Raw genomic sequence first — 23,150 nt, 5'->3', positions numbered from 1 at the left:
GATTGCATCACAACAAAAGGATTGCATCTCTGATTAGTGTGGTTCATGAACTAATTGGGTCTTTTTTTCAATAGACATGGACACGAAAGTTAAAGATGGTAAAAGGGAAATAGCATGCCTCGTAGATTTTAGTGTTTTTAGCCTTTGCTTAACAATAGCATGCCTCAGCCACTGGAGTTTTAGTCACTGTCTTTCTTTTATTTTGCGCTTTATTTACGCAATAGCATGTACTTAATGTTGCAGTCAGTCATTATAATAATGCCGGGTGGGAAGGTCCTTGATGCATTTTCTAAATTCTTGAGAATGAGGAAGATGTAATCATAAAATATGGAACTCAATCAAGGGAGAGTCAGTGTCTAAGTACACTAGGAATGCATTTATCTAAATTTTGCCTCTATTCCTCTGGAGACACTCTCTCGACAGGTAGATTGTTTGATGCACTTGTCCACTACTGGTCTGAACACATACTGCACTTTACTAATCACATCGGCTTGCACTAACCTACACCAGCTATTTTAGAGGAGTCGACAATGCTATCGGGTGCGAATTTTCGGCTCCCGTTACAGCACATAGGTATTTGACTAGATCACTCCTGCATGCTTGATTGCTGTCCCGTTGCAACGCACATACATTAACTAGTCATTTTAAAAAAATAAAAATAACCCTTCATCTTTTTTAAATAAACATTTTGGTGCACAATGGCATGTCAAATCCTTGCCACGTCACAACTTTGATCCGTCGTACACTATCATCTACAGTGCGCGTGGAGGAGAAATGTTCAGATATATAAATGAGATTTGGGGATGCTTATTTACAAAAAATATATATTAAAAGGATTTAAAAGATAAAGTCCAGGCGCCTTCACTAAAAAAAAAGGACTAGGGGACGTCAGCATACCTCATCCTAGCCGTCCTGCTTGCCATCTCATCAAATCCCGCACCCGTCCGATCCCTCCGTCACCGACCACTGGGCCCCACTAGGCACTGCCGGCGCTACCTCACCCCTCCCTGTCCTGGGCTCCCGGCCTCTGCAGCGTCTTCGCTCTGGACTCCTCTCCCGATCGCATCGCGCACCCTCCCGTTTCGACCTCAACCGGCCTCGCCTTCCAACTCCGGCGGCCGCTGGCTCGGCGGGTAGAAGTTGCCGTAGCCTTTGGTGCTCCGCCGTACGCCATCATTCGCAAGTGAGCCCCCTTCTCTCTTCCCTTACTAGTATTTGAGATGATGTTCGTGGAGATCTAGATTGTTGGTTGATTCGGTGCAAAAATTTTGTGGTCGGGTGGGGGCTGCCTGGAATCGATGCGGTCTCGAGTATGTATTTTGCGGTAGGTTTTGGCATAGAGGAAACTGGAAGGAGCCCTCGCTAGTATTTTTTTTCAGGCGTAAACTTCAGCTCTGATCTATCTAGACTGGTTCGAATTTTGAGATTTTTTTTTATGGTTTCCTGGGCGTAATTTTATGCTGCAGATCAGTGTATTTGATTATTCATTCCGAATGCAAACGAAAAGTTTCAGTGATCATGAGTGCTCTTACTGGCTCGAAATATGTTCTGGATTGATGTTTGGGCTTAAATCTTCGAGCTGAGAGCGCATTCTATTAAACATTTGGTTTTCCAATGACGTTGAACACGAAGTATTGGTTACTTTGTCTCAACTATGTGCTGAGATTCTTCACATTTTCTGCCGTCTAAAAAAGATATTGATCTCTGTTAATTTGGTATTTGCAGACCAGATAACCTTTGAGCTACCTTTGGAAGCCCAATAGAACTATCATACAAGGCTGCTGTACTGAAGATGTCTGAGTTCCTTGACCTTGAGGCACAAGATGGGATAAGGATGCCCTGGAATGTTATTCCAGGCACAAAGCAGGAAGCTGTGAACTGTGTGATCCCTGTTTCTGCCATCTATACACCTCTGAAGTCAATTCCTGATATACCAGTCCTCCCATATTCCCCACTTCGCTGTCGCATGTGCCGTTCCATCCTCAACCCTTTCGCCATTGTCGACTATGTCGCTAAGATCTGGGTCTGTCCATTCTGCTTTCAACGCAATCAATTCCCCCAACACTACTCCTCGATCTCAGAAGATAATCTCCCTGCAGAACTCTTTCCTCAGTATACCACCGTTGAGTATATATCCTCTGTCGAAACTGGTCCTGCAGTGCCACCAGTTTTCATTTTTGTTGTAGATACCTGCATGATTGAAGAGGAAATTGGTTATTTGAAGTCTGCACTGGCACAAGCTGTAGAGCTATTGCCGGATAATTCTCTTGTTGGATTAATTACTTTCGGTACATATGTGCAGGTAACAGCTCACTGTTTTCTCACTAATGCTCCATATGGTTGTTATTCAATGGTTAACTGGTTAATTTTAGTAACATATTCATTATCGGTGCATGCAGGTTCATGAATTGGGTTTTGGCTTGTTGCCAAAGTCATATGTGTTCAAGGGGACAAAGGAGGTCACCAAGGAACAAATATTGGAACAAATGTGCTTCTTTGCAGGGAAGAAAATGCCCACCACCGGGGTGATCGCTGGTACTAGGGATGGTCTTTCATCTGAGAGCATCGCTAGGTTCCTGTTGCCTGCTTCTGAATGCGAGTTTGTGTTGAATTCAGTTAAGAACCAGTGGCAATAAGATAGGAAATGATATTGTCCATACAATACAACATATTCTCAATGTTAAATGTTGCAATTTCATGATATGATTTCACTATATATGTAGGTTATAGAAGAAATGCAAAAGGACCCTTGGCCCGTTCCGGCTGATCAGCGTGCATCAAGATGCACCGGAGCTGCCTTAAGTGTAGCGGCCAATCTCCTGGGGGTTTGTGTCCCTGGATCAGGTGCTAGGATTATGGCATTTGTTGGTGGCCCATCTACAGAGGGACCTGGTTCTGTAAGTCCAAGTTCTTCAACTCAATGCCATTTCCTTCTGGCTATCTTTTGGTTTATCTATCTACATTAGTGGTAGGTTCAAATGTTGTATAGAGGGGCAACTGGTAAGATTCCTTCCCTCATACAACCACAATACTGCTTCACATAGGGTCCCAGAAGTTCTGGGAATGCTATAGGTTTTTTAATTTATTATGTAATTCTAACATTATATTTTGAAAAAGAAAGCAATATATTCGCATGACCTGAAGTTGTCTGGATCTGATACTTAAAAATTTGAAACAAGATTTACCATGCTTTTGTCTCACTTTCCCAAAACGTTCGTTTAAATGCTAAATTACCACTAATAGCGTTAGATTTGCGATGAGTATATTCAGCTGCATAATTTCACTGCTATGTATGCTCAAATGTTGTTTCTTATTATTTGCTTGGCACTATTTTGGACTGTCCATAATAGTATAATATAAATACTATGGATTTGTTCATTTGCTATATGCTGTGAGATATAACCACAAGTGATTTAAAAGAAGATTGAAACCATCCTTCACTTCTACTGTTATACCTTTGTTATATCAGATGATACTATTGTTTCTTTTCTTTAAATGATGAACTCATTTTTATCTCACTATTTCCATTGGACTTACATAATTATCCTAACACCACTAGGTGATTTACTTATATCACGGGACAACAATATGCCCCGGTTTATTCTGTCAAATACTCAAATTGATCTGACTACAAGTATCGATTAATTTTGAGTGCTAGTGTTGACTATGATTTTCATATCACATAATTATATGGTTCAGAGATGTTTCTGTAATATCCTTCCTTGTGCAGTATGATGACCATCTTGCAAAATTTCCAGATTGTATCCAAATCCTTATCAGAGCCAATTCGCTCACACAAAGACCTTGATAAAGACTCAGCTCCACTCTATGATAAAGCTGTTAAGTTCTATGATCAGATAGCAAAGCAGCTTGTGCACCAAGGACATGTGCTGGATTTGTTTGCTTGTGCAGTCGACCAGGTTGGTTGCTCATTTCTTTTTTGAGTATGAAGTCATAACACCTCTTTATGCTCTTTATGGACAAAAACTAGCTTATCAAATGCCTCCTCTAACAAGATTCTTTTTTCCCTTGTTTTTGCTTGCTGTCAGTGTACTAACTTGTGTGAATTAACTTCATGGGCCTATGGATCTTTACTTACGTTTGTAGTGTGATTTAAATTTCTATTTCTTTTACTGTTGCTTTTTCTGAAAATACATTGGCTTTATTACCTACAGATGTCTATGCATGAGAATATATCATTCATACGCTTACTCTAAAACACGAGCTGGATTCCTAACCAAAATTGGTAACTTCACAATGCAACATATTTTGATATACCCATTAACAACTTTCCAAATTTTGCCATGTAAGGAATTTGATTTTGCTTCAGGCATTCCGAATATTTACATTTAAGAAAATACACAGTTGCTTCCTATAGTTCTCCAATATTAGGACATACTATCAACAGCAACAACCACAAAGCCTTTGTCCCAAGCAAGTCGAGGTAGGCTAGAGATGAAACCCACAAGATCCAACTAAAAAGATGATAACAAAACAATAATAATAATGAAGGTACTAGTAATAGTAAAAAAAGTAAAAGTAATAACGGTACAAGAAGGCTGATGCATAAGTTATGTTTTTGGTATGTGAATTGCTAACTTTCACGTGTTTCTATTCCTTCAAGTTTCTCTTTATAGACTTCTCCCATGCTAGGTTTGGTCTGCCTCTCTTAACATTATCAGTACGCCTTAGTATCCCGTTATGCACAGGTGACTCTGGATGCCTCCGTTGGATATATTCAAACCATCTCAACCGATGTTGGACAAACTTTTCTTCAATTGGCGTTACCCCTACCCTATCACATGTATCATCATTTCGGATCCGATTCTTTCTTGTGTGGCCACAAATCCATTGCAACATACGTATCTCTGCTACGCTTAACTGCTGGACATATCGTCTTTTAGTTGGCCAACATTCGGCACCATACAACATCATGGGTCGAATCACCGTCCTATAAAATATTAGGACATACAATCATAATTATTAAATACATTTATGAAAACTTCAAGTGCACAAGCCATTGGAAATACCTCTGTATAGTTTTATCAGTGTGTAAATCATGATGTATGGTTACCTTGTTCTGAACTAATAATTTCTTCTTTGTTGGATTTTAAAGGTTGGTGTCGCTGAAATGAAGGTTGCAATTGAGAAGGCTGGAGGAATTGTTGTGCTTGCTGAAAGTTTTGGTCATTCAGTTTTCAAGGATTCACTTCTCCGCATATTTCAGTCAGCAGATGACAACCTTGGTTTATCATTCAAGTAAATTTTCCTTTTGACTAGATTTAATTGGAGTGGTAGCATGGCCTTTCTTTAATTATTTATCTAAAAAATTAAACGTAAGGACTTGAATTGAGTAACCTTCCTTTCTGAACTTTTTACATGCAAGCTGCAGTTCTCAATTGGAACGTTACTGTTTTCTTATATCTCTTTTCAGAATAGTGCGTGAGGACATTTTTGTTACCCTTTTTCAATACGTGAGAGTCACATTTAGTCATTGTTATACATACAGGGAAATACAGTTGTGCATAGTCCCACTAAAGCTTTCAGGGTAGCACAACTGCTCCGTATGTCAAGGCACCATGCAAGTGCTTAAAAGCGGGGTGACTGCTCACTAACCGCTATTTAGGACACTGCATCTAGCGCATCACTTGCAATTTTACCATTAGGTAGGCCGTAGGCCGACTGGCCGGCATGTTTGCAAAGGCATCCTCTTGTTATTCCTCGAATCGATAATTCCATGTAGCTTACTAGTGGACAGTTGTGCAAGAATGTACTGGAACATTTTGGTCTTGGGATAATTCAACCTGAGATTTCTTAATATTTTACATTCATTGTTTATGGAAAGTTGACATTCTGATGTATCGATATGGTTACATTGCCTCTGCAGTGGTATTCTTGAGATTAACTGTTCAAAAGATGTAAAGATTCAAGGCATTATTGGACCTTGTACTTCCCTGGAGAAAGTATGACACTACGACCATACAATAACTACTTTGCTATATGATTTTGGAATATAAATGAGAAGATTGTGTAATTTCGTGTTGTTTCAAATACTGCTGTCATGTTATGCAGAAAAGTCCATTGTCTTCGGACACTGTTATTGGTCAGGGAAACACTAGCGCTTGGAAGATGTGTGGTCTTGACAGAAAAACATCACTTTGCTTAGTATATGATATTGCAAGAAAAGATGGCCCAGACTCAATTGGTCAATCAACAAGCAATCAGTTCTACTTTCAATTCTTAACCTAGTAAGATTTTTTTTTTGTTTCTTCTGGTCCATTCATTTAGAAGCAGATAACTATGTTTTAGTCAAGTTTATCTGACTGACTTGAGGGTGCCACATTCAGCTATCAACACAATGAGGGTCAGATGAGATTACGATCAACTACAATTTCCAGAAGATGGGTTTCTGGTTCTGATAGTGTGCAGGCAAGTTTCCTTTTATTTGATTAATTTTATAATTATGAATTTCCCATTATTTTATTTTACAAGCTGTAGTTGGTTTAGCTGATATGATCGAGTTTTCTATATTCAAAGTACAGGCACAGGCCTGATACCAATTCCTTTCCAGTGTGTTTTTCTGGTTTTTCTTTTGAAATGAAATTAAGGTATTTGTTCCTTAGCAATTTTTTTGGGTGCTATTATAGGAGCTAATAGCAGGCTTTGATCAAGAAGCTGCTGCTGCAGTCATGGCACGTTTGGTGTCATTTAAGATGGAAACCGAGGTACCTCCAGTGTCTCTGTTCTAGCATGAATGCTAATATGTTGTTACTTTACTTTTAGCTGTTGTACATTGAGCCCCTTTGCTATTATCATGGGATAACTAAATTTTTATTAGTACTTTATGTTATTATGTAAGATGGGAATTAGAATAGATCATTCTGCACACACACACACACAATCACTCACTCTGGCAAGGATTGCTGGTCATAGAAGGGTTATGCCATCTCTCAACAATCCTTTTAACATTTTTTGGGGGCAAATTGTCAGTTGTCCTGATGAAGTCTGCTCCTGAAGCCTGTGGGTCAATATCAATATATGTTCTGCTATTTTTGTTTATACAGGGCATGCAGAAATATTTAGGCTGTACGGATTCGCATTGCATAGTACTTACTATCCGCTATAGTTTCTTAGCAGTCTCAAGTTGGCTCTGTTGTTGATATCATAGTTCTGTGAAATGCTACGCATTCTTGAATTATTCCAAATTCAAGGTATATATTCTCATCGTAATGTGACATTGTCCAATCATGGATTTTGCAGGCTGATTTTGACCCAGTAAGATGGCTTGATCGAGCTTTGATACGTATATGTTCCAAATTTGGAGACTATCAGAAGGAAACACCCTCATCCTTCAGTTTATCCCCACGTCTATCAATATTTCCCCAGTTTATGTTTAATTTGAGGCGTTCTCAATTTGTTCAGGTAGATTGTTCACAGTTATTCACTAACCAATGTATTTAAGATGAAATGTTTATATCTCCAGATATTAATTATTTACTTCTCATGCAGGTTTTCAATAACAGTCCTGATGAAACTGCATATTTTAGGATGATGCTGCACAGAGAGAATGTGACCAATGCAGTTGTGATGATTCAACCTTCACTTATATCCTATTCATTTCAGTCAGGGCCAGAGCCAGTTCTCTTGGATGCAACTGCAATTGCTTCTGACAGGATCCTTTTGTTAGATTCTTATTTCACTGTTGTCATCTTCCATGGGGTAACCATTGCACAGTGGCGAAATGCTGGTTACCAAGATCAAGAAGGTCACGAGGTAACATTTCATAGGCTCATGGCTTTATTATGTTGATTCTGCTGAGATGCAAAAAATTTCCATTTGCACATTATTGTTCAAAGATGTTTTTAATTTATTATCGCACTTTCCATCAAAATATTCATTCGGTTTTATATTTTAGTGATCGAGGTAGATTGCATCTGAAGTTCATTGTAGATTACATGCTATAGTTTCCACCCAATGCTTAAACTTGTACAATGTTCAGGTGTTTGCCCAGCTGTTAAAAGCTCCACATGAGGAAGCTAATTCAATAATGAAGGAGCGGTTTCCTGTACCCCGTTTGGTAGTCTGTGATCAGTATGGATCTCAGGTATTTTCTTTTCCTGTTCATTCCGAATTTCCCTAGTACTATTTGCAGACGATCCGGATGGACTTGATACTTCATGGGTTAGTGAAGTATGATAGTCCTAACTTTCACTTGAATGTATAAGAGGATGCTCTGGGGTATAGAATCAGATTGATTGAACTTAAAAGCATCATCATTCTACGAGCCATTCAAAGGGATATGGTAACAATGAGTCATCGCTCATTTGTAACTGGTGCTATGGCATGGAAATAATGTGCATTTACAATAACTGCAGCACATCAATGTCCTATTTTAATTTTAGTTCAAAAAATTCCCAAAACTTCCTCTCATCCAAACAGCGCTTATATCCAAACAATTAAAGGAATGGTCATGATTCTACAAGGAAGAAAACCCTGCATTTCCATGGGCAAAACCTTATTTTAACAGTAATCTCATCCATACCTTTCTCTTGATACACCTTCCCCTTGTATCCAAAGAAATGTATTGGAGCTAGCCAGTATGATATGCTAAAAACTGGTGCTAAATTTTGGGCACTCTTATTTAGTACCTGTTCTGAAAGGAACTAAATATTACTCCCCTGTTAAACTGCAGGCTCGATTTTTACTGGCAAAGCTAAATCCTTCCGTGACATATAACTCCGATAATCCTTCGCCTGGGGGAGATGTCATATTCACGGATGATGTGAGCTTCCAGGTTTTCATGGACCATCTCCAGCGGCTAGCAGTCCAATAGGATGAAATTCATAGATCAGTGCATAGAGCAATTTTGTAATACCAATGATCTCTGCTGTGTACAGTGAGGAGCATATTTTTTGTTTATGATCTTTGGCAAAAATTCATTGTTGCCGGCATTTAATTGTACACTTTTGGTCCTTAATAGGGATTTTTCTGCATACATCGTTTCTTAATAAAATTGTAGTAAACACAGGTAATCAGGTCCCGTACCTTTAAAACAGCGCTCCTACAAAAAAAGAAGGCATCTTCCAATTTTGCTGAGCTTACGGTTGTAGGCGAGTGAGTTCATGATATACTGTTCCTAATGGATGCAGATTTCTGTATTTTTTATATAAACGAATATATTTATTAATATCATAAAATTATCTTTATATGAACCATTAATTATAATCTTAATTCTCACATCTATCTATACGGTCTCAGATTCGATCAATCAAATAGAAATTTAGCTTAACTTATCTAAGATAAATACAATCAACTAAACACTCTTTATTTACAATAAATATAACTATATTCAATCCGTCAGCCTGGTATATACGGTACATGTGAATAACCAATCACACCCCAACCTTTCGCCATCTATGTATCATCCAATGGCCCGAAGCACGTGTGGTCACGGTCGACTCCCTCAGAGAGAGATGATCGCTCACCTTATCACCATTCAAAAGTTGTGGTCGGGGCTGAAGGGTGGATTATGGCCTATGCGAAGCTGGGATGCTAGTCCTCGAGTGTAGAAGCTTCCTTGCATCTCTTTTTTCCCAATGCTCCCTTTCTAGTTTCTCATTCATGTAATACTGTAGTAGATTCCTTGCTCCTATGAAGCGAGCTCCTTGTCGCACGAACCCATGCTGTGGCAGGATCGAGCGCCGGATTTTGTCCACGTCATGTTTTCCAGCGACTTGGCTAGGGTCAGTAGGCAATGCAATTGATTTTCCATCTCAAAAAAAGCCGTCTTATCTTTGGAAGCCTTCAAGTTTTCCTACCAAGGCCAAACCAACATCTTCCTCCATGGACATGGAGCCCGGCGCAGACGAGGTGGCGTTCGAGTCCCCCATGCACTTCCGCATCTTCAAGAGCGGCAAGATCGAGCGCCTCCACCGGCCTCCGGTCCTTCCTGCTGGCCTCGACGAGGCCACCGGGGTCACCTCCAAGGACGTCGTCATCGACGCCGGCACCGGCCTCTCCGTGCGCGTCTACCTCCCCAAGCTCCAAGAACCGTCCAAGAAGCTCCCGGTCCTCGTCTACTTCCACGGCGGCGCCTTCATCATCGAGTCGGCTGGCTCCGCCACGTACCACAGCTACGTCAACCCCCTCGCAGCTGCGGCGGGCGTCCTCGTGGTGTCCGTCGACTACCGCCTGGCGCCGGAGCACCCGGTCCCCGCGGCCTACGACGATTCCTGGGCCGCGCTGCAGTGGGCGGCGTCGGCGCAGGACGAGTGGATCGCCGAGCACGGCGACGTGTCCCGCCTCTTCCTCGCCGGCGACAGCGCCGGCGCTAACATCGTGCACGACATGCTGATGAGGGCGTCCGGCAACGGCGGGCCGAGGACCGAGGGCGCGATCCTGTACCACCCCTGGTTCGGCGGGAACGCCGCTATCGAAGGGGAGCCCGAGGGCGGCCCCGCGGCCACCGCTAGGCTCTGGGCGTACGTGTGTCCTGGCGCGGTCGGCGGCGCCGACGATCCCAGGATGAACCCGCTGGCGCCGGGCGCACCGGCGCTGGAGAAGCTCGAGTGCGCGAGGATGCTCGTGTGCGCCGGGAAGAAGGACTCGCTGTTCGCGAGGGGCCGCGCGTACTACGATGCCGTGGCCGCGAGCGCGTGGCACGGGGCCGTGGCGTGGCTCGAGTCCGAGGGGGAGGAGCATGTCTTCTTCCTCCAGAAGCCCGAGTGCGAGAATGCCAAGCAGCTCATGGACCGCGTCGTGGCGTTCATAGCCGGGGCCTGAGTGGCTGAGTGTATGCAGCTGTTGCCGTATGGTATGGAGTTTATGCAGAATTTTCTTTCACCGGATTGAATAAATGAATAGGTTGTGATTCTTCTTGGAGGTATGTATTTAACTTGCTCGCAAAATTGGAATCTTCACAGAGTTCTTGGTAATACCATTTCGTGCTTTTTTTTAAAATAACACCATTTCATGGTGTCAATAGAATTGGTGAGGTGGGGAAACTTTGTAGATATCAAATTATCAAGTAATTGATTTCTTTCTCATTTTCGATCACTTCATAGTTGGTCTTCTCTCAACTTTTGTCACACCTAATATATAAATCCAGCCCACCTTAAACCTAAAACTCCAAATAACCCGACCACCCCAAACCGTGACATCTCAGCCGATCTACCCGTGGCAGTGACCTCTCGGCGACCGCGGGCATGTCGTGGCAGAATGCCCATCCAGCAAGCAGTTCCATTCACCTCAGTTTCCAGGATTCAACTAGAGAACCTCCCTGACACACGTAGAAGAATAAAGCTTCAGGTATTCGATGTCCTGCGTTGACACAAGGCAACAGCGAACAATTGTATGGGCACAGGAGTGGCAAATATGCAATTCTCCCTATAGAATATGACACACGGTCACACTGGCACCTGCTCAAGTCCGGTGTGATTTTATAACAATAGGCAAATAGCAGTTAACGCTTGCCAGGTGTGACCTTTTTCAGTCTACAACAACATTACTCGAAACCTACCTTTGAACTAGCCATCACCTACGAGTGTAATCCAAACAAACAACCAATCCCATCTGGGATGAAATTTGATAAAATACATTGACCTACAGCATCCAGGATTGTGTGTCCTCTGGTATACGTTCTTTTTATTAGCTAATGCTGTACCAACATTTGGTCAATGTGCGTGTTTCTGTTTCGTGTGGGCATCATGTTGCGTGTGATTACGAAACTGCATTTGGCTGGTTACGAAACTGCAATTGACGGAGGTGTTAATGGAGCCGGGCTGTCTGGCTATAGAATACTGCATTGAACATGTACTGGCTCTGATACTCCATCAGGTACTGGGTCGATCTCTTCACGTCCAGAAAGAGCTGGTAGACCGCGCTGATATCCTCTATGTCCACCAACTTGCCCTTGCTCTTCTGTCAGTCTAACGCAGCGGCTGGAAGTGATCAGATGGATAGCGTACCTCAGGGAGGTCTCCATGCCAATCTTCGTGAGCAGGACCTTGGCGTCCGCGGACATTTCCGCATCCTCTTCGTCGCACCTGATGTCCAGGACCTTGCGGATCTCATCCTCCGTGTATGGCTGCGTCGTGATGATCAAGAGGTGGTCAAGCAAGTCTGGTCGTATCCCGTGTGGCGACCGGTAGTTTGTCCCACGGATGGATGCGATCCCACGGCTCGTTGCAAGGACTAGGATTGGAGCCATATCATTTTCCAATGCACGGTTTAGGAAGGAGAAGCATTCGATATCTAGCATGTGGACTTCATCAATAAACAGAACGCCAGGAACAAATCTCAGCCTTTCCTTCCTCTGTCCACTCTGCAACTTCTGTTTCAATCTGCTCTCGATCCTCTGCACGAATTTCACCAGTATCACCAGTGAACAATGCAAGAAAACCCTGTGTCCTGCATAGAAAATAGTGAGATAACAGGGATAAGTTATTTTAGGGGAGAACAGTATGGGAAGCCCTACTGCGGTAAGATAATATTAATATATAAGGGAGAAAATAACTTTGAATAACAGGAATAAGTTGGCTGGTCACTTTACTTTTTGTACTCAATAAATTACATCTGAAACCCAGTAAAGTTTTTGAATCATGTGCTGCATAACAACAACAACAAAGTCTTTTCCCAAGCAAGTTGGGATAGGCTAGAGATAAAATCCAACTAAAAGATGATGAGAAAATAATAATAACAAAATAATGTATGCTGCAAGCATGAGAAAGATCTGATGGAAAAAAGGTAGTGCAATGTAATTCCAACAAAACAGTATCCTCTAATAGACTCATAAGATCACACCAACAGTTTCGTAGGGACGATATTTAGCAAATATTTAGTGTCAAGATCAGTTACAGATATCAATGGCTGCGGATATCTGCAAGTTATATGTTTGTGGAATATCTCTGTAGCTTATCTTTGAGCACAGGGTCCATGTCCTTACGTATGCACATAGAATAAATTCTAAGTGTGTGGAAGTGACTGACTTGATAACTTCTACCAAGGGTTAACTTATTGTCACATTACCTTGTCCTGAACTTGCGCCCCTAACCCAAAGTGAAAGCTAAAACAAGATCTAGCAGGTCCTTTCTTCGACTAAAGTTACAGGAGTCTGCTGACTAACATATTAACATACACTGTCCATTTCTCAACAAGCCAAAAAACAAAGCAGATCCCATTTTGTGCAGCTAATAAGAATTATACTTCAGAGGTTTCCAGCTCAGTGCCCTAAAGACTTACATATGTCATACATCAAACCCACGTGCTCGTGTGGGTAACTCCTTGAGAACTGGTTTCAGCGAGTTTGCTTACCAGCCAAGGTTCGTTTCTCCCCTATGGCCCTACCTTTAAAACAACATCAGGGGATGCCTCTCTCCTTGTGGTCGAGTTTTTTTTACACATGTCATACGATTGGATCGTCTTTTTCAGTGGGATGACAAATCTTATGGGATGCTTACATCAATAAGTAAAACTCTATTCCTAATGGGATTCGAGAGTATATTCAGATCCGAGTCTCATTCCAATGGATTTAGCATGGAATCAGAACCCAGAAAAAAAAACTGCAGCACCAAATAGCATATATGAGCTGTGGTAGGGAACAGTAGCAGTTTAGCATCATAGAGGTTAGTTTTGACTTCTGATGCAATGCAAATCATGACAGCTCAACATGCTGTAAGCCAATATTTCCTAACTTCAATCAAATGATATGATGATCAGACAGACATGTTAAATTTATCTCACCATTATTCGGTAAATCTTAATACATGGAAAATACCCAAACATATTACAAGTTCTAGATTTAATTTGGTCGTGTAATTCATTTTTCAAGTCATTTGTCAAGATTGACATGTCACAACATTAAGTCATCAAGTCCACAAGTTGCTACTTCAATTTTTTTCAGGAATGAAATGTCAATGTAAATCAGCTCTGGGCTTGGATAAGTTAAGTGGTTTTCACCGCTGCACATATCCATAATGATGGCCAAATATATCACAACAATAACTTGACATGGAGCAGCAATACGCAATTCATACTGATCGAAGTACCACAGAATAATCCTGTAGGTGTGATGGGTGATCGTTTGCATACTCTAAAAATGCTGCTATGAAGAGATTCGCCAAGACTGCAACAAAACTCCAGCAACTAGCAATGAACCATCACTAACACTCTGGCATAACCAAGGCAAATCTAATTCAGTGAAGATTATCCTAGTTAGTAGAATTACGAATTCTTGGGAGAATTTTTGTACTGGTCACTACTGTAGAATACCTCATCAGTGTCGGTTCAAAATTATCATCAGCGACGGGTTTTAAATCGACATTGATTACTCGGCACTGATAGTCACTATCAGTGCCAGATACGAAACCGGCATTGAAAATAACTATCAGTGTTGGTTCCAATCACGAACTGGCACTGATAATTCATTATCAGTACCGGTTCACTGTTACAAGCTGGCACTGATACTGATTATCATTGTTGGTTCTGAAATAGAACCGACACTGATAGGTATTTGACAGCAAAAAAAAATTGAAATACATCACATGCACATGTATCTATTCTTTTAATATTTAAGTCATGACAAACACTTAATACATTAATTCAAACTACAAGTATTTCTAAAATTACATCAAATACCATTACATGCATAGTTGATATCTAAAAATTCAAGTCCAAATATTACATCAAAATGATTTAGTGCATAAATGAGCGCACTAGTTGTTGCTTCAAACGGAAGTTTCATTGGACTTCCATAAATAATGAAACTATTACTATCACACTGAAACTTAAGGTGTGACTGATACTTTTTTTCCCGGACTTTCCTGCATTGAGGATCAAGTAATGTGTACCCCCACTTCTGGGTAAGAAGAAGTAAGATTGAAGTCAAGGTACGATCCATCCGCATCTGAGTGTTCTAGTAAAAATTCTATAGACAAAGAGTAACAATATAAAGGAAAAATTTAATATTATTGAAATAATCCTAGCTACAAAATACAGGTTAATGTCACCAACTGTTTCAGTTGCATGTAACCGTGAGAGCCTAGGAGTCATTGCAAGTACATCCCCATTCTGTTTAAGTGCTTTCAATTCGAAATAGTTGTAATCTGGAAATATATATCAAGTTACAAGTTAATCGATTGTAGAAACGCATGAAAAGCAGATATTTCCGTCATAAGTCTTTGGTCTGTTTCGGAGCTTGATGCTGTTAAAGTAATATATCATTTTTTAGGAAAAACAAGGCTAAAAGAGATATTGATCTTCATTTTATTGTTATCAGTCAATATGATCATCACCATAGGTGATGTCCCACCAAGGTTCGCAATAATGTCATGCAGCCATTGTAGATAAGGAAGCATCTACATCAATCGGCGTGTTAGTTTCTAAATTTGTTAATTGCAAACTGCAATATTAACGGACCTTCTTATAATTTATAGCAAATGAATTTTCATCACTGAACATGCAGATATAACTAAGACAAGTTATAGGTACGTCTACATGCCCATAGAAAAAAATATCAATACCATATCAATCGGTACATGTGAATAATCTCGCAATTGTATCAAGTCATCAATTGCAGAACAAGGAAGTACCAAACTAGTTACTCACTAGAAAGTGATGGTAACATCTAAAGCACCGATATAGCAATACACATTTAATATCATGATATACACATCTAATAATAAGCTAACATATTTTGAACTAAAATACATATATAATTTTAGGACCTAAATTGGCTAACTACAATTTACTAACTATAATTTTCTAACTACAATTTGCTAAATACAATTTGCTAACTTGAATTTGAGAACTAACTCAGATGTTTTGTGGCCCTTCCGGGTAGGAAGGGGGATACGTCATTGAGGATCTGGAGGCCATGAGTACTAGGGTGGTCATGCGGACTCAGGCGGCTAGATAGGATGGACCGGTCGCCTCCATGTTGCCTAGATCTAGGCCCTCCACCTCCACTGCCGCTGCTGCTCACCATTGGGACGTCAAGGAGGCAATGGTGGGCCGGCGCACGACGAGGACGAGGAGGCGACGGCGGGCCAACGCACGACGAGGATGATGAGGCGGCGGTCGACGCGCGACGAGGAGGAGGAGACAGCGGGCCGACGTACGATGAGGACGAGGATGAGGAGGCTACGAGCTGATGCACGACGACGAGGTTGTAGACGGGGAGGAGCAGCAGTGTCAGGCTGAATGGAGTAAACAAGGAGAGCCGCTAAGTGCTGGATATACATATAACAGAGGCATCAATGTCGATTCTACTTCCTACCAGCATTGATAGTGACTATCGGTGCCGGTTCTTAAACTCCCGCGCGCAAGCAATAATTGAGGCGCCAAGAATCGGCACCGATAGTGCCTATCAGTGTTGATTCTTGATGCCTCAATCATGATTCATACGCGGGAGTTTAAAAACCGACACTAATACGTCAACAGTATCGGTTACGCTCAAACCGATACTGATGATGCACTACTTATAACTTGTTTTGTAGTAATGGGTACATGTTTTCTTGTTATGGTAATATGCAAGACCAATTGAGAGGGGAGAATGGGAGGGGCAGTTGGCAGGTTTGGTGGGTTCATAGCAATTGTAGTGGCAAATTTGTAGTTAGTTTTTTTTTCAAACGGCGAAACCAATTCAAATTGATGGCAAAAATGCAAATAGCCCTAAAAACTGCATAATTGCCCAAGGAACAACAAGGTGATATCAGCATGGATGCATGTGAGCTGTTCGATCTGCCCTCGTGTCAAAACTTCACCCGTCCGATATTTGCCCACAGGGCCCACTAGACGTCAGCTAGTGCCACGTCACCCCTCTCCTCTCTGACCTCTGCAATGTCTTCTCGTCTTGACCCCTGACTCCTCTCCCAATCGCATTGCGCGCACTCCGCCGGTTTAGCCTAGACCAATGGACCGCCTCGCCTTCCAACTCCGGCAGCTGCTGCCCTTGACGCTAGCGGGTGAAACTAGCAGGTGTGTAGCCTCCGATACTCTGTCGTACTCTGGTATTCGTAGGCAAGCCGCCTTCTCTCTTCTCTTACTCGTTGCCTCCGCTTGCCGTTCGACTTACTCGCAGGGGCGGATTCAGGGCCTGTGCTAGGGGGGCTGCAGCACGGGCCCAGCCCAGGAAGCTCAGAGGAAGTAGAGGAAAATTCACAAAAAAATGCATTATTTTAGCCCACAAGCCCAGAGAAAAAAATAAAAAATCCAAGAAAAATACATCATTTTAGCCCATAAACTATGAATTTGGTCCAATAGCAAGAGGCCTAGCACCCCTTTGGCATTGGGCTGGATCCGCCCCTGCTTACTCGAGGTGATGTTTAGTGAGATCTGGGGTTGCTCATGTTTCGGTATGAATTTTTTGGTGGTGGAGGTGTGACGGACTGCTGGGAATCGTTGCGGTTTTGAGTATTTTTCCAGTAGGTTTAGTATATAACACATTTTTTCTCAACAACATATTACATAATACATTGTAGGGAGCCCTCGCAGTTTCTTATGGAGTAAATTCAGCTATGATCTCTTTAAACCGGCTTATATATATCTGAAGCTTGACACAAAGCCAATAGCCTAGCCTAATACTCCATGGTGGCCATGGAACCCGACGCCGACGAGGTGGTGTTTGACACCCCGTAGCAGTTCCGCATCAACAAGAGCGACAGGGTAGATCGTTTCCACCAACCTCAGCTCGTGGCCTCGGGCGGCGACGATGCCAGCGGTGTCGCCTCCAAGGACATCGTCCTCGACGCGGAAACCGGCCTCTCCGTGCGCCTCTTCCTGCCCAAGCTTCAAGAAGCTACCAAGAAGCTCCCCGTCGTCGTGTACTTCCATAGCGGCGGGTTCATCATCGACTCCGCCGACTCCGCCACGTACCACAACTACGTCACCTCCCTCGCCTCGCCCACGAGCACCCAATCCCTGAGCCCTACGACGACTGCTGGGCCGCGCTCCAGTGGGCGGTATCCGCGCAGGACGACTGGCTCGCCGAGCACGACGACACGTCCCGCGTCTTCGTCGCCGGCGACAGCGCGGGCGGCAACATCGTGCACGACGTGCTGGTGACTGGTGGGCGCGTCGACGTCCGACAACGCACCGAGGATCGAGGGCGGGATCCTGCTCCACCCGTTCTTCAGCGGGAACACGGCCATCGGCGGGGAGACGGAGCGCTCGGTCGCAATCGCCGGAAAGGTATGGGCGTTCGCGTGCTCCGATGCTGCCGAAGGCGCGGACGACCCGAGGATCAACCCGACCGCGCTGGTCGCACCGGGGCTGGAGCGCCTCGTGTGCGCGGCGGAGAAGGACTGGCTGTTGGCGCGGGAACGCGGCGTGGGTGGAAACAGAAGGGGAGGAGCACGTGTTCTTCCGTCCACCCACACGATTTGCTTGGAGACTAGGACTCGACACGCCCGAGTGCCCGAACTGAACGCGGCCCCTGCATGCGCGAATCTTCCACGTAGCCATTGCTGTCTCGCATCGGCATCGCACCACCCACGAAAACCCCGATCGAGAAGCTCCCCGGTAAGGCCATCCGGCCGCAAGAACGTCGACCCCCTCCCGCCCAAGGACATGGACACCAGCAAGGCCGACAAGGCGCAGGCGCTGCTCCTCAGCAGCCTGCCGGCGCAGTACGGCCAGGACGTGTGGGGCAACCACCAGTGGGGAACGCGCACGGAGCTACGGGGCGGCGGCGCAGCAGGCGTACCCGTGGCACGCGCAGCAGCCTGGGGCTCCTCCCCCGTCTCATGGCCATGCCGCCCACGGCGGCGCGTGGCACGGCCATGGCTGCTGAGCTTCAGTGTTGACAGCGTGAAGCAGAGCAGCTGATGAGCCATGATAATTTCATTTTTTTTAGTCGGAACCTTAGGTGGTTCTGGGAAAAAGATAGTGAAATAAATTACCCCTAATAAAAGTAGAATAAAAAAGTTATGTATTTTCCAATGTGAGAAAATAAAGCGATATAGTGTCTTTTTTTTTTTCTAAAGGAGTATTTTCATGGATTTGCCTTGGTATCGTGCTGTATTTGATCCACATCGATTGTTTTCAGTGTATATAATGCACACAGCTCTAGTTTCTGATTGGGTCGGCTCGATGCCTTCTACTAGCTACTAAATTGTGTGTTGTTGATAATAGGGGTTAGTTTAGTTGATCTAGTACAGAGTATGTCAGTATGGTTGTAATAGCTAGTTTGTGCTCCGTTAAGAGTAGTGGTCTGATACTTCTTGTGTTTTTGTTGGCTCATCAGTACACTTGGCAATGCTGCTCTATATTTTTTTCGGAAAAGCTAAAATCTGCCCGAGTGTTTCAGGCCTTGTTCTCACCCGATTTTTAGAGAAGCATTTAACAATTTGCCTCCCTCTTGATTGAGTGATAATTATTTTACCACACTAATATATTGTCATTGACTCAGATGACCTCATATGTATGTGATAATGAGTAATTGCCATTTAAGAAAGGGGCGGGTGCGAGACGACTGGGGCGCTGACATCCATGGTAGCACTGTGGCAGAGGATCGGCGGTGGGTATGGTCGGGGCAGGGGGCATTTAACAGGTTAGCGATGTGGTAGGTAATAGGTAGTTGTCGGAGACGAGGAAAGAGGACAAGGGCAGGGCGAGTCCACAAGATGATAGGTTGCGGGAGGCAATAGGGTAGAAGGAGGAGGCAAGGAAGGAGACAAGGGAAGAAAGTAGCATAAAAAGAAATTTTGGTGCTAGGCAGCCCCAAACATCTGAGTGGGTCGTAGACAAAGCCAATTTTTTTTTTACCATGTTGGTGTTTTATATCACTATAGGTAACATTCTAATTTTGCAGCTCAATGCTGATGAAGTAATTTGAGGAGGAAAATGAACCATCACATTCACTCTTAAGGTCACAAAATTACCATTTTAGTTAAAAAAGAAAAAGATATAAACCACTTATTGTTATGAACATGTAACGGTCTATATTAAACAAAAAGTTCATATCAAATACGATTAATAAATAGGTATAAAAGGTATGGAAAATTAGTAGTTGGACTTCCATAGGGTTTGGGAAGCAAAACATCTAACCAAAGAGTCCAAATAAAATAAAATTAATAATAATTAAAATTAGGTTATAATAGAAAAGAAGGATCATATCAAATATAGTCAAGAAAAAAAATCAAATTATTAGAGTCTATGTAAAATACAATTAATCAATAGCTAGAATTCATAATGAAAAATAGTGAAAAACTTTCAAAAAAATCACTAAGATGTAGATTAAGAAGCACTGTGTAGCTCAAGATTTTCGTATCAGGTAGACAGCAAGCAAGGCATAACACAAAGACAAGGCAAACTTATTCTTATTTTTGTTGGAATGGCTATACCTGACGTACAATTATAACACTTGATCAAAATGTATACTAATCGAATCAATACATGTATACAATTCGAATATAAGTTTAGAGCATAAATAATTTTCTCTTCCACTAATATAATTTATATCTATTCTTCTAATTTTATGTGTTTTATAATTAAATGATACTAACCTCATATAAAAAGCTAAATAAACTAATTTTTAATCAAATATTATCATAACAAAAATATTGTAGTGAAACTAATCACACTATTAGTGTGTCACGTTGCCTGTCATTATATATGTTACAACAAACCTTTTGTTTTGACCTCCCCTGTACTTCACAGCAAAGAAGGGGCCACGCAGACAGAACAGAAGGCGACCAAATTCTGAAAAATCCGACCGGCTACTGAATTTGTTGAGGTTGCCTCGTGTTTACCTACAATGCTTGCGCTTGCTGCTCTGCTCATTGAGTAGCGACGAGCTCGGAAGCAAACCTACCAAAACGCTCCATTGGTCACTCAAAGCATATACTCGTACCTGCCACGGCTGGGTGAAGACGCAGAACCAGAAGTCCAGAAGGCAGATGCACCATCCAGGACAAAGGTACCTTCGCTTTGCTTTTCTTTTCTTCAGTTTTCTTTTGCTTCTCGTTTTCATCTCCGGTCATGCGCTAGCTGCCAGCGGAGAGAGAGAGAGTTTCCTATTTGAGCTAAGCTACCAGAGAGAGACTTTCCTATTTGAGCTAAGCTACTACTCCGGTAGGGATGACAATTAAACCCGATTATTCATTTATTCGCAGGTAAATACCCTAATAGGATCGGGTATGGATAAGATTTGATACCCGTAGGTATATTCGTGGAAAAAATATATTACCCGACAGGTAATCCCAACTTAGATCCACTCGTCCACATTCCACACCCGACCACCCACCACCACCCATCAGCCACTTCTCACGAGTCACGACTCTTGACTCAGATCTCGCCCCGTCGCCGCCTATCCCTACGCCGCCGCATCCCAGCACTGCACCGCCCCGTCACCGTCGTCATCAGGCCCTCCCCTTCTCCTCTCCATCGTCGGGCATCTCGTCATCTGTCTCTATGGTTGTCCCTCTTCCTCACGGCCACAAACCCAATGGATGAGAGAGGCGAAGGTGGAGCCGTCCATCCCTGAGAGTCTGGGACAAGGCAACGTTCCACCGTGCGACCGTAACAGCACCCAGACCACTCCACGCGGCTGTCACATCCCAAATTCCGTAATCGCATGATTAAGCTTAATCATGTATCATTAGCGTTATAATTAAATTCAAGGGAAATTATTTTGGCACATTAAAGCAATTCATTTAAAATAGTTTGGATAAGAGAAAGAAAATTGGAAGAGAAAAGAATAGAAATTGTATTAGAAATACCCCTTTTATCTAACATATGGGCCACACAAATGGCCCACCATCCCAACCACTCAAGTGGGCAGCCCCACCTATCCTCTCTCTCTCCTCCCTCACTCCCCACGCCCCCACCGTGCAGCACAGCAGCTGCTGCCCCTCCCTCTCACTCCCCTCTCAAGCTCTCTCCATTCCTCCCTCAAATCCGCCCACAAGAGAAGGATTCAAAGTATGCATGTGGTACCATTGCATTCTCTAGCTCATGAGCTTCTTATCTATCCAATTTATTTTCGTTTTCGTAGAGGAATCGAGTAGTTATTAAAGTTCTTGAACTTTTTAGAGCAAAAATAGAGTTTTGGACAAATATGAACTCTAGAGTCGTGTTGCTAGTTGATGAGTAAGTTCAAGGACCCTTGGACTATCCCTAACATGTTCCCTTTAGTCTTGGAAAAGATTGCAACTCGAATCGACCAAAAATCCACTCGAGAGCAGTTTTTTGGGCTGACCCGGATATTCCGGCCTCACCCGGATACTCCAAGTTCAGCAGAAATCGTCCGTCAAATTGTGTTTAAAATTGGTTAGGGTTTAGAGTGCAAGATGAGTTTAGAATCCTTTGGATATGGCATATATACGTTTATGTAGCACAGATTTGTAAAGTGAGTCGAATCACCCGATAAAAAAAGTTGTGGAAGAACCCAAGTCTGTATCACCCGGATAATTTGGGTAAGCCTGGAGACTCCGGGTAATTGCGTTAACGAATAACCGAGAGTCTCTCCCGGAGCCTCACCCGGAGTGTCCGGCACATCCCAGATAGTCCGGACCAGCCTAGAGGTTCCGAGTTAAATTAGAATAGTGGCTAAACAAGCACCTTCACCGGAGGATGGCCCGAAGGCTCCGGAACCCGGATATTCCGGATTCACCCGGATACTCCGGGTCAGACAAGCAAAAGGCAGTAACCGAGCGTCTCTTCCGAAGGTTCACCTGGAGGGTCTAAACCCGAATATTCCGAACCAATCCGGATACTTCGAATAGCTGTTAGTTTCCAGATTTCGTTTAGATCGTTTAGTATTGCATTGATTAGCATGTCTTGTACTTTCAGCATATTTTTGAGCATTATGGCATACTTTGTTGCATTCATTCATGATCATCATTGCACGTGTTTTTGTTTAGCGAACAAGGAGCTGGAGCGGGCGACGACCGTGGTCGAAAATGATTCCAATCTTTCGGATTTCTGCGAGTGTTGCGTGGGTTACTATAGGCAGCCACCTGAGAAGCAAGGCAAGCAACTAAGCATATTGTACCTTTGTTCCTTTGAATGAAGTCTAAAATTTGATAAACTATGTTTATGTATGTTTGCATATGTCGAGTCGACATCGGGTACAAATAGGTAGATCCTATGTTGAATGCATTACCTCTACCTTGAATTATTGTTCATACTTTCCTTGTCGCCTTGAGTATGTC

At 43.0% G+C, this 23,150-nt stretch overlaps 3 protein-coding genes and 1 pseudogene across 3 annotated transcripts; 3 read left to right on the top strand and 1 right to left on the bottom strand.

Annotated features, from left to right (window-relative positions):
- Positions 1 to 995: 995 nt before the first annotated feature.
- LOC133901687 (protein transport protein SEC23 C-like) lies at positions 996 to 8,995 on the top strand. Its single transcript, XM_062343133.1, has 14 exons — positions 996 to 1,183; positions 1,726 to 2,302; positions 2,400 to 2,615; positions 2,724 to 2,897; positions 3,759 to 3,920; positions 5,117 to 5,259; positions 5,888 to 5,963; positions 6,073 to 6,248; positions 6,348 to 6,429; positions 6,648 to 6,725; positions 7,261 to 7,422; positions 7,510 to 7,773; positions 8,000 to 8,104; positions 8,693 to 8,995. Exons 2-14 carry the CDS (start codon positions 1,793 to 1,795, stop codon positions 8,831 to 8,833), a joined length of 2,289 nt encoding a protein of 762 aa, XP_062199117.1. The 5' UTR covers positions 996 to 1,183; positions 1,726 to 1,792; the 3' UTR covers positions 8,834 to 8,995.
- Positions 8,996 to 9,545: 550 nt separating this feature from the next.
- On the top strand, positions 9,546 to 10,872 carry LOC133901753 (2-hydroxyisoflavanone dehydratase-like). The gene has a single exon (XM_062343229.1). The coding sequence runs from the start codon at positions 9,652 to 9,654 to the stop codon at positions 10,780 to 10,782; it is 1,131 nt and encodes a 376-aa protein (XP_062199213.1). The 5' UTR covers positions 9,546 to 9,651; the 3' UTR covers positions 10,783 to 10,872.
- Positions 10,873 to 11,788: 916 nt separating this feature from the next.
- LOC133901404 (uncharacterized) lies at positions 11,789 to 13,144 on the bottom strand. The gene is made up of 2 exons (XM_062342782.1): positions 13,136 to 13,144; positions 11,789 to 12,355 (listed from the first exon to the last, which is right to left on the bottom strand). The coding sequence occupies exons 1-2, from the start codon at positions 13,142 to 13,144 to the stop codon at positions 11,789 to 11,791; spliced, it is 576 nt and encodes a 191-aa protein (XP_062198766.1).
- Positions 13,145 to 17,592: 4,448 nt separating this feature from the next.
- Positions 17,593 to 18,822, top strand: LOC133901403 (probable carboxylesterase 12; annotated as a pseudogene).
- Positions 18,823 to 23,150: the final 4,328 nt, after the last annotated feature.

This window comes from Phragmites australis, chromosome 20 (genome assembly GCF_958298935.1).
Source record: "Phragmites australis chromosome 20, lpPhrAust1.1, whole genome shotgun sequence".
Classification (NCBI taxonomy): Eukaryota; Viridiplantae; Streptophyta; class Magnoliopsida; order Poales; family Poaceae; genus Phragmites; species Phragmites australis.
The sequence above is the reverse complement of the archived record's forward strand: the minus strand, read 5'-3'. Positions and strand labels throughout refer to the sequence as shown.